Source organism: Chelonia mydas, chromosome 14 (assembly GCF_015237465.2).
Source record: "Chelonia mydas isolate rCheMyd1 chromosome 14, rCheMyd1.pri.v2, whole genome shotgun sequence".
Taxonomy (NCBI): Eukaryota; Metazoa; Chordata; order Testudines; family Cheloniidae; genus Chelonia; species Chelonia mydas.
Window position 1 is genome coordinate 233,964 of NC_051254.2, and position 12,329 is coordinate 246,292.

General features: G+C 42.6%; 1 protein-coding gene across 4 annotated transcripts in view; it reads left to right on the forward strand.

Annotated features, from left to right (window-relative positions):
- CCDC57 (coiled-coil domain containing 57) overlaps positions 1–12,329 on the forward strand; it is a 130,267-nt gene that overhangs the window by 84,293 nt on the left and 33,645 nt on the right. For all 4 annotated transcript variants that reach the window (XM_043528986.1, XM_037914593.2, XM_043528985.1 and 1 more), the window contains 2 exons: positions 5,806–5,940; positions 6,349–6,568. In XM_043528986.1, coding sequence (XP_043384921.1) covers positions 5,806–5,940; positions 6,349–6,568 — 355 coding nt within the window. The remainder of the gene's footprint in view (positions 1–5,805; positions 5,941–6,348; positions 6,569–12,329) is intronic.

The window sequence follows — 12,329 nt, forward strand, 5'->3', positions numbered from 1 at the left end:
GTGTGAAAGGGGCACTGAGGTCTGGGAGGGATTCGGGACCCAGCAGCAAGTGGGACACTGGCCTGCAGAGGGCGCTCCGGAGGCTGGAAATACTAATTCCCTGGACGACCAGCAGGAGGCACTGCAGGGGTGAATCCCGCCCCGCTACAGTCACTTTGTAACTACTTTTCAGAGAAGAACCATTTTTTCACTGAAAAAATTGGAATTTGGCCTACTTATTGACTAGCCACATGAATCAAATAGCATAGCAGTGACTTTGTTTTTTCCAGTCTTGTCTGACTGGTTCTTTGGCTCAAAGAGAAAGTTACAACTGATATCCTTTTTAAAATCAGGTCTGATGGGCCATCAGTCTTGTGATTTTTCTCATCCTCAAAAGATTGTCAAGGTCTAATCAATATATGAATGATGCTTCATGCCTCATCTCCTTTGTGATCCTAGCAGCTTTAGTCATTAAACTGATGTGTATTTCACTTAAAGTCACAAGCTTTGCACATCCTACCTCTTCTGTTATCCTGTATTTGTCACTGATCCAACTGCTACTGGAATACTGTGTCCAGTTCTGGTGCCCACAATTCAGGGATGATGTTGAAAAATTGGAGAGGATTCAGAGAAGACCCATGAGAATGATTAAAGAATTAGAAAACTTGCTTTATAATGATAGACTCAAAGAGCTCAATCTCTTTTGGTTAACAAAGAGAATATTAAGGGGTGACTTGATCACAGTTTATAATTATCTTAATGGGGAACAAGTATTTGATAATAGGCTCTTCATTCTAGAAGAGAAAGGTATAACAAGATCCAATAGCTGGGGAAGTTAAAGCTAAACAAAGTCTGATAGGGGAAAAAGAATATTTTTTTAAAATGAAGGTTATTAACCATTGGAACATCACTAGCAATTTTTAAATCAAGAGTGGATGTTTTTCTAAAAGATCAGGAATTATTTCAGGGAAGTTCTATGGCCTATATTATGCAGGAGGTCAGACTAGACGATCACAATGATCCCTTCTGGCCTTGTAATCTATGTCTATGAATCCTTTGTCATTTGAAATTTCAGCTGTCTCTATATAACTGTTGGTGAGGGTGAGAATATTTGCTTTTAGCTTCTTTCATCAAATGTATTTTTGCTTTCTTGGATAACAAGGCCCCAATCCAGTCAAGTACTTAAGCATTTGTGTGACTTTTGTAGCTCAAAGAGCCAGCGGGGCTTGCAGCCCATAGAGCTACCTTTCCATTTTATGTTACTTAGCAGTGACACAAGGAATCTATAGGCCTGTATCCAGAACCAGATTAACTCTCCTGTGGGCCTGGGGCTATTAGATTTTGTGGGGCCCCTGAAGGTTTGGAGTGAGGGAGTGGGCTCAGGGCTGGGGCAGGAGATTGGGGTGTGGGAGGGGGTTCAGCTCCAGCTGGAGGGGTGGGCTCTGGGGTGGGGTCAGGGATGGTTCAGGGGGTTGGGGTGCAGCAGGAGGTTTTGGGTGCAGGCTCTTGGTGGGGGTTTGGGTGCAGGAGGAGGCTCCCAGCTAGGGTAAGGGGTTGGGCTGCAGGAGGGGGTGCGGAGTGCAGGCTCCAGATGGGAGGCACTTACCTCGGGTGGCTCCTGGTTGGCAGTGCAGCAGGGCTAAGGCAGGATCCCTGCCTGTCCTGGCTCCGCACTGCTTTGCTCCCCGAGGTGGCCAGCATGTCTGACCCCTAGGCAGAGGGGCCAGGCTGCTCTGCGCGGTGCACCCTGTCCGTGCCTGCAGGCGCTGCCCCTGCAGCTCCCATTGGCTGCGGTACCCAGCCAATAGGAGCTGCAGAGCCAGCGCTGGGGGCGGGGGCAGTGTACAGAGATTCCCTGAACACCCCTCGCCTAGGGGCTGCAGGGACACATCGGCGAGTTGGCACTCGTGGCTCCAGCGGGGGGCGGGTCACTGAGGCTTGGGGGCCGGTTTCTGGCCCCGCAGCACGGAGACTTTCTGCGGGGCAGATGAAAAGAAGCAGTGGGCAGCATCCCCCCTCTTAGCCCGAGGCCCTGGGCTGCAGCCCCTAAAATCCCTGCATTAATCCGGCCCTGCCTGAATCCTGTAAAATATTAGTTTAAATAGTTAGAATTGGACATAATTAACATAAGGCTTTGAGGCCTATGACCTTTGGTATAGAAAAATGATCCAACAGTTACCCTGAGTTTTGGGAAACAGGGAATAGCGTGCTTAAGGGGGGAGTCTGTGCATAATGATATCAGGTAATCACAAGAACATTGACCCAATACTAGGCTTGGATATTTTAGGATAAAATGTTGGCAAATCCTTAACTGAAAACTTGCCTTGGCAACAAATTGACGTATATGATAATTAATTGAAATTAATAATATACTAACCTATAGGATAAAGATACCCCAACATTATTTGAGTGTCTTCATTTTGTACACCAAGGCTCCCAACCAGACATTGAGCTTCATAATCTTGATTCTGTTGTGCCTTATTCTGGGACTAGAACCCTACTACCCCCAGCTCTGTAAATTGTTGTTAAATGAAAATCAGTAGCCATCAATAACAACTAAATAATGGGGTTATACTTTAAACTACATATATGCTTAAGGTTATGCATGTACGTCAGTGCTTTGCTGGATCAGAGCCAAAATTAGCACAGTTCAGAATCAAACTTCCCCTTTTCCCTTCAAGAGGTTTGAACTTCCAGTTCTCCCATTGTTTGCAGTGTTGTTGTGCCTGTGTTGGTCCCAGGATACTAGAGAGACAAGGCAGGTGAAGTAGTATCTTTTATTGGACCAACTTCCCTTGGTTAAAAAGACAAGCTTTCTCACTTACACAGAGACAATCACTACATTCTGAACGAATGCACCCAGAAAAATTATAAAACAAAACTACCATATCACTCATGGATGAACACTTTTCACAAAATGATCACTCTGTATGTGTAGAGTCCTGCACTTAGGACGGAAGAAACCCATGCACCGCTACAGACTAGAGACCGAATGGCTCGGCAGCAGTTCTGCAGAAAAGGACCTAGGGGTGACAGTGGACGAGAACCTGGATATGAGTCAACAGTGTGCCGTTGTTGCCAAGAAGGCCAGTGGCATTTTGGGTTGTATAAGTAGGGACATTGCCAGCAGATCGAGGGACGTGATCGTTCCCCTCTATTCAACATTGGTGAGGCCTCATCTGGAGTACTGTGTCCAGTTTTGGGCCCCACACTACAAGAAGGATGTGGAGAAATTGGAGAGAGTCCAGCGGAGGGCAACAAAAATGATTAGGGGACTGGAACACATGACTTATGAGGAGAGGCTGTGGGAACTGGGATTGTTTAGTCTGCGGAAGAGAAGAATGAGGGGGGATTTGATAGCTGCTTTCAACTACCTGAAAGGGGGTTCCAAAGAGGATGGATCTAGACTGTTCTCAGTGGTAGCTGATGACAGAACAAGGAGTAATGGTCTCAAGTTGCAGTGGGGGAGGTTTGGGTTGGATATTAGGAAAAACTTTTTCACTAGGAGGGTGGTGAAACACTGGAATGCGTTACCTAAGGAAGTGGTGGAATCTCCTTCCTTAGATATTTTTAAGGTCAGGCTTGACAAAGCCCTGGCTGGCATGATTTAGTTGGGGATCGGTCCTGCTTTGAGCAGAGGGTTGGACTAGATGACCTCCTGAGGTCCCTTCCAACCCTGATATTCTATGATTCTATCTGGCCTCTCAGTCCTCATCCTCAAAGTAAACCTGCACAACACCTTCAAAAGATGAGCCTAGGAGTTTGAATTAATAACTTTGCTAGACACTAAAAATCATGGACTCAATAAGGACAGTAGATTTATGGCTCATTACAGCAATCTGTAACCCACAAACCCTACTTTATCTTATGACTGCAGAGGTATTGACTGCCCACTTCACCTTGAATGGTCTCTTGCAACATACATTAACTTCTTATGCTTAACAATCTGTTCAGCTTGTATTTAGCAATGACACTCTGAGTACCTTTCCCAGATCTGAGGAAGACTTCTGTTGTAAGCTTAACAGTTTGTCTCTTTCACCAACAGAAGTTGATCCCATAAAAGATATTATCTTACCCACCTTGTCTCTCTAGTTTCCCCATGTCAGAAAAACTCTTCCAGGGAATTAAAGCAACAAAACTGTCTCTCTTGCCAAAAATAAATAAATAAAAAATTGAAATATTCCAAGTTTTCAGCTGCTTGGCCTAGAAGGGCAAAACATCCAAAAGCAAAGCCAAGGAAGAACAATATAGTCACATAATGGCTGCACTCATCACTCTGGCCCCAAATTACCATGCCCTCCCTCAAAGTAACAAAGATCTCTGTCATGTTTACTGACAAACTATGTTTAATTAAGGATGTAGACAGAAGACTAGAATGCAAGTGGCACAAAGTTCACTCTCAATCCATCCACCAACAGCCATATGCTCTTCCAGTAACAATCAAAGGGAATTGTCATCATAGCTTCAAAATCATGGTTGGCAGAGCTGTTGCAAATCTATGACTGTTAGTAAGATGCACTCCAGCTGCTTAAAGTGCTTGGGGGAAACTCATGTGAGGGAAAAGTGCCATATGTGTCCGGACTTCAGACCCTGCACTTAAAAGGACAGAGACATTAGGCTGAAGGTTGTCCTCATGGAAGCCGCCCTCAGATAAGTCTCAGAGGCAAGCCGCTCTGATTCAGCACTGAGTACTTTGGCATTGGTGCAAAGTGCTCCCTGGCACCGAGCTCTTTCTGCAGAGGTGCTGGAACTAGGGGTGCTGGGGGTGCTGCTGTACCCCATGGCTTGAAGTGGTTTCCAGTTTGGTTCAATGGCTCTCAGCACTCCCCACCCCCAACTATAAAAATTGTGCCAGCACCCCTGGAGGTTGTGGAAAGAGTTGGGGAGGAATTATTAGGAGTGGAGTTTTGGCCATTGTCAAGGGGTGGGCATCTTGAGCACACCCCCTTGTGGCTCAACTAGTGCATTGCACTCAGCACCCCCTTGGGTTCTTTCAATCAAAAACCCGTACCTCCTTCCTGGGATCTGATTTATTACAATTTTCTACAAAGGATGACTTGCTTGTTCATTGCCCCAGGTGACCCAGCACTGGATCCCTAGAAAAGTCCTGGTCAGCTGTTCATGCTAATTCAGAAAGTTATTACCTCTCTACTTAGATAGGAGTGCTCAGCTCTCTTCCTTGGGCCTGGGTTATAATTTAGCCAGCTGAAAAGTCTTAGCCAGCTGCTTCCTCAGCTGGCTCCTTTTTCCTCAATTAATCTTCAGGCTAAGAGGATCCAGCAGGCAGCTCTCTCTTCCTGGTTTCTGCCCTGTTATGGTGGAATAGCTAGCATATATGCTAGTCCCCATCTCAGATCCAGCTCATTCCCAATTGACTGGGTGTGAGGGGAGCCTGGCCACACCCTCTCTGCAAGGCTCCTGGCTCCAGGCCCCTAAAGATACAGTGATGGGATTTCATCCCAGGCACCATTCATTCCTGGGACTGCTTCCTTTCTATCTATATCCCCCTTAGGTCCTTATATGGAATATTTCAAACCTTTACAGGTCCATGTCATGTAGTGGGGTGGGCTGACCACTACATGCTACTGCGTGTGCAGGGCAAACTACCCCGTCATAGCAATACTGATCTTCTGGGTATATAACATAGTTTAATTTCCTACTTCATAATATCTCTATTTCTTGTGTATTACTGTAAGCACTAGACACATAAAACTCACCTGTAAATACAGTCTTTCCAGAGGCTCCGGAAACACATTGCAGGTTCTCTGTAAATGTGTGTGTTAAATGAAATGTGCAATAATTTGGGCTGGCTTCTTTTCATAACAGGAGCTCCAGTATGCACAGCGACAACGTTTCTCAAGATTGACTTCTATGGTTGCCTTTCCTAGCTCAATAGAGAGCTTAAGTGATGAAAATGTTCCAAGTACCTGTGGTGAGACAGCGGAATTACCCCAGATTCAGGTACAGTACAGGAATTTTTTTACTAGTTTGATCTACTTTTAACCATGTGCTTTAGTTCTATATAACACTAATTTTCTATAAGATACTGAAAATTCATTACTTTACTTATTAAGTGCAAAATAGTGTTTATAATACAGCTTTATTTTATAAAACATATTTTAAACAAGTTGTATCCCAACCACACTGTCCGTGTTCCAACCTCATTCTCTTTCCCCTTATGCCATGTCTAAATTAGAAATAAAAACACAGCTTGTCTCCCAGCTGCTGAAACTATCTAGCTATCTCACTGAGAAGCTCCCAGTCCTGACCCTCTCCCGTCCCCCTGCCATCTTTTGATTAAACCAATTTCCAGGTGTCATCCATCTGAAGAGTAGATATCCTCTTAAGGGGATGTTCTGATTCTCACAGGTTCAACTGGAATCTTCTGTAAGAAATTGCAGTCCAGGGCAACAAAAGGAAAGTACATCCTCAGAAACAAACCAATCACAGCAACTCAGTAGGGAAAGCCAATCCCAACAGGCCCGGATGTCATCATCTGGAGTATACAGCTCTCTCCAGGAAATTTGGCAGATTCTAGATATGGGATCAAGCCCTTCTATTCTCAGCCCTCAAAGCAACATAGATCAAGGTAAGAATGACTAGGAAAGAATTCACAGTATGAGGAGTGAAGGTACAATAGTAGATTCTCTCTGTTTACACTGATTTTACTATATGAGAGGTTTCAGAGTAGCCGCCATGTTAGTCTGTATTCGCAAAAAGAAAAGGAGTACTTTTGGCACCTTAGAGACTAACAGATTTATTTGAGCATAAGCTTTCGTGAGCTACAGCTCACTTCATTGGATGCATTGAGTGGAAAATACAGTGGGGAGATTTATATACATAGAGAACATGAAACAATGGGTGTTACCATACACACTGTAACGAGGGTGATCACTTAAGATGAGCTATTACCAGCAGGAGAGCGGGGTGTGTGTGTGTGCGGGGCGGGGGGAAAACTTGGACACTATGGTGCTAATAAGCGATGGTCACGAACACCACCCTATACCGGAAACCTACTGACCACTATTCCTACCTACATGCCTCCAGCTTTCACCCAGACTACACCACACGATCCATTGTCTACGGCCAAGCTCTACAATACAACCGCATTTGCTCCAACCCTCCTAACAATTTATTGGCACAGATTTAAAGAAATCTCTATAATTCTGGGGCACTGTGGATTAATGTTGCATAGGGTTTAAGGCCAGAAAGGTCCATTAGATCATCTTGTCTGAACTCCTGTACATCATAGGCCAGTACATTTCATCTAGATACCCCCTATATAAAAGGCAGAGACTTTGGTTAGACCAAAACATTTCAGCCCTCAGGAGACTTAACTATGTGAGAGAACATTCTGAGAACAGGAGAAACCAAGGTGGAACCAATACCCAAGGTCCTTGCAGTGGCACTGAATTGATTGAGATGATCCCAGCAGGTGAACTATGCCCCTTCCTGCAGAACAAGGTGAAAAATCCTCAAGGCCCCAGCCATTCTGACCTGAGGGAAAATTCCTTCCTGACCCAAAATCTGGTAATCAGTATGATCCTGAGCATATGAGCAAGACAAGGTGTGTGAGGTAATATATTTTATTGGACCAACTTATGTTGATGAGACAAACAAGCTTTCGAGCTTACACAGACTCTTCTTCATAGAATCATAGAATCATAGAATATCAGGGTTGGAAGGGACCCCAGTAGGTCATCTAGTCCAACCCCCTGCTCGAAGCAGGACCAATTCCCAGTTAAATCATCCCAGCCAGGGCTTTGTCAAGCCTGACCTTAAAAACCTCTAAGGAAGGAGATTCTACCACCTCCCTAGGTAACGCATTCCAGTGTTTCACCACCCTCTTAGTGAAAAAGTTTTTCCTAATAAGTTTGAAGAAACTAACTACCAGCCATGCATCTAGAAAGAAGATCCTCTGTAACTTCTCAGGCCACTGGTCCACTGCTTGGTGTCCCATCTCCAGCTGTAGCCTATCTCTGATGCTTCAGAGGAAGGCAAAACTGAAAACAGATTACATACAATTGTGCATCAGCAAAAAAAATTCCTTCCTGATCCCTGTAGGCAACTGGCTGAAGCCCTGAAGTATGAGATTTGATTAAAGAACTGCAAGTGTTATGAACCTATTGAGAGCGATGCAGGCAAACCTGTTCTCCCCATGGCCTTGAAGGAAGGGGACGACTAGGGGAGACCCAGTCACAGATTCCAAAATCAGAAGGGACCATTATGACCATCCATCCCTGCCCTCTTGCATACACAGGCCATAGAATTTCTCTTAGAAGCTTGATTAAAGTATATCTTTTAAAAAGATATCTAATTTCTTCATAAAGACTCTAAGCGATGGTGAATCCACCATCTCTCCCAGTAAGCTGTTCCAATGTTTAATCACCCTCACTGCTAAGAAATTGTCTTATTTCAATTTGAATTTATCTAAATTCAACTTCCAGCCATTGGATCCTGTTATGCCTTTGTCAGCAATGTTGGAAAGGCCCCCCTCCCCATCAGATCTCTTTTCTAGCTGTAAGTGCCTATGTGCAGTGATTGAGTCACCTCTCAGCTGTATCTTGGATAAGCTGAGCTCACTAAACCTCACATTTTAAAGCTTGGTTTTTCAGCCCCTGGATCATTTTTATGGCCTTCTGTTGAACTCTCTGTAGTATTTCCACATCCTTCTTGAAGAGTGGCTACCAGAACTGGACACAGGATTCTAGTAGTGATCTTACCAATGCTATGTACAGAGTTCACTTACCCACTTCTACTTGATAATTCCCCTTTTATTACATTCAAGGAGCACATTAGCCCTTTTGTCACCGCATTGTATTGAGATCACATGTTGAGTTGATTATCTATCATGACTCCTAAGTGCTTTACAAGACAGAATCTTGCATCCTGTAGGTATAACCTCTGATCTTGGTTCCAGATTATTACCTTGCATTTGGCAGTATTAAAACACATTTTGTTGCATTGTAACCATTTAACCAGGCAATTCAGATCACCATGTAACAATAACCTGTCCTCCTCATTATTTACTATCCCAGCAATCTGTCTCATCTGCAAATTTTATCAGCAAATGTTTTATAAAATCATCATTTTATAAATCATTATTATTTTATAAATTCATCTAGATTATTCATAAAAATATTAGTGTGATAGTATGATATCTCACCATTACCAACTGCATTTTGGAGATCTGTCAGTGAACCAGTTTTTAACCATCTAATGTGTACCCTGTTAATTGCATATTGTGACATTCCTCAGGGTACAGTCTGGACTGTTGAACAGATGCATCCCCTCAATTCTCCAGCATGGGGTGCCTTTTATACTGCTTCATTGTAAGAGCAACCACTCCTGGTCTGCTCACAAACAGCCTCCAGCATGTAAATCACTCCCAGCTATACTGTATGAGTGCTATAGCCAGCCACCGATGACTTACACTGCAGGGCAATACCAGGAAACTCTCAGTCCCAGACTTTCCACTAGAATGTGGATTTTGTACTGCCCAGTACTGTCCTGGGCAATACAAGCTCATTGAAGGTACATCATTTCATTAATAGAAAATATGCACAAATCCTGTTACCCCTGTCACTGGTTTAGATTAAAGCAATAAAGCAAGTTTATTAACTATAGAAAGATAGATTTTTTTTTAAGTGATTAACAAGTAGGGCTGTTGATTGATCACAGTTAACTCATGCGATTAACTCAAAAAAATTAATCGTGATTAAAAAAATGTATCACACTGTTAAACAATAGAATACCAATTGAAAATGTATTACATATTTGGATGTTTTTCTACATTTTCAAATATATTCTATTACGACACAGAATACAAAGTGAAGTGTGCTCACTTTATATTTTTATACAAATATTTGCACTGTAAAAATGATAAACACAAGAAATAGTATTTTCAATTCACCTCATACAAGTACTGTAGTTGCAATCTCTTTAATCATGAAAGTGTAAACTTACAAATGTCGTGGGTTTTTTTTTTTTGGTTTACATAACTGCACTCAAAACAATGTAAAATGTTAGTGCCTATAAGACCACTCAGTCCTCCTTCTTGTTCAGACCAACTGCTAGAGACAAACAAGTTTGTTTACATTTACGGGAGATTACTGCTACCTGCTACTTATTTACACTGTCACCTGAAAAGTGAGAACAGGCGTTCGCATTGGCACTTTTTTAGCTGCATTGCAAGCCAGATATGCTAAACATTCGTATGCCCCTTCATGCTTCAGCCAACATTCCAGAGGACATGCTTCCATGCTGATGATGCTCGTTAAAATGCAGTTGTATTGTAGAGCTTGGCTGTAGACAATGGACTGTAGACAGTGCGTTCGTTGAAATTGTGACATGAACTCCTTGGGGTAGAACTGTATGTCTCCTGTTCTGTTTTACCTGCACTCTACCATATATTTCATGTTATAGCAGTCTCGGATGATGACCCAGCACATGTTTGTTTTAAGAACACTTTCACAGCAGATTTGACAAAATGCAAAGAAGATACCAATGTGAGATTTCTAAAAATAGCTACAACACTCAACCCAACATTTAAGAATGTGAAATGCTGTCCAAAATCTGAAAGGGATGAGGTGTGGAGCATGCTTTCAGAAGTCTTAAAAGAGCAACGCTCAGATGCGGAAACTACGGAACCCGAACCACGAAAAAAGAAAATCAACCTTCTGCTGGTGGCATCTGACTTGGATGATGAAAATGAACATGCGTTGGTCTGTTTTGCTTTGGAACGTTACTGAGTAGAACCCATCATCAGCATGGATGCTGGAATGGTGGTTGAAGCATGAATGGACATGTGAATCTTTAGCACATCTGGCACGTAAATAGCTTGGAATGCCAGCTACAACAGTGCCATGCAAACACCTGTTCTCACTTTCAGGTGACACTGTAAACAAGAAGCGGGAAGCATTATCTCCTGCAAATTGTAACCAAACTTGTTTGTCTGAGTGATTGGCTGAGGTAGGACTGAGTGGACTTGTAGGCTCTAAAGTTTTACATTGTTTTATTTTTCAATGCAGTTGTTTTTTTTACATAATTCTACATTACAGTACTTGTATGAGGTGAATTGAAAAATGCTATTTCTTTTGTTTTTTACAGTGCAAATATATTTGTAATAAAAATAAATATAAAGTGAGCACTGTATAAATAAATATAAAGTGATGCATCCGATTAAGTGAGCTGTAGCTCACGAAAGCTTATGCTCGAATAAATTGGGTTAGTCTCTAAGGTGCCAGAAGTACTCCTTTTCTTTTGCGAATACAGACTAACACGGCTGCTACTCTGAAATCTCTCTACATACTTCAGCAGTATTACTGGTTGGATCTTTCAGCCAGATCCCTCCCCAGTCCAATGATGCTTCCTTTGTCCTTCAGGTGTTGTTGATGCTGTGAGTAGAGATGAAAAGAGAGATCACATGGGGTGTCTGTTCCACTATTTTTATATCTTTTCCTCCTCTTTGAGAAACATCTCCAGGTGGGGTTAAGGAGACGAAGTCTGTGGGATGGGAACTTCCAGTGTTTCTTTGCCAAGATGTAAATTTCTTGCTCACACTCTTTCCTGCCAAAGTATAGCTGCTTAACCAAGTGATTAGTCCATTTAATTTTGTTGACACCTAGCTGAGGGTGTCAATTTGCCTTTGTTTTTGAGGATCTGGTTTGTGCCTGCTTTCTGAACTTGGAATATGTCTCAGTAATGTTATACAGTAGAATCTTATAACTTTACATACAATGTTGTTGTCACACACATTTTACCAGCGGCAGTATGAGTTTTCCAATGATACCTCACAAGACATACTTTGTAAAAAATCCATTATAGTTTTGTAAAAAGGGTGAACATAGGGGACATAGACTGTCACACATATAATGCAAGTTTGTAAATCAAAATGTCATGTGGTACTAGGTCAAATACCTTGGAGAAATCCATATATATTCTATCACACAGTTCCTTTTATCAATGCTGTCCAAAAAGACAACAGATTTATTTGACAAGATCTACCTTCTGAGAAACCATGCAGACTGGCATTAAGTTGTTTTGTTTTGTTTTTTTTTTGCCTCTAATCCTATGTTGCTAGTCACAAATTAACTGTTCCATTATTTTACCCAGACTCTGTCTGGCTGATCGGTCTGTGGTACCCTGGATCATCCCTTGACCTTTTTTAAATACAGTAACTCACTTAAAGTCGTCCCGGTTAACGTTGTTTCGTTGTTACGTTGCTGATCAATTAGGGAACATGCTCGTTTAAAGTTGTGCAATGCTTCCTTATAATGTCGTTTGGCAGCCGCCTGCTTTGTCCACAGCTTGCAGGAAGAGCACTCCGTTGCAGCTAGCTGGTGGGGGCT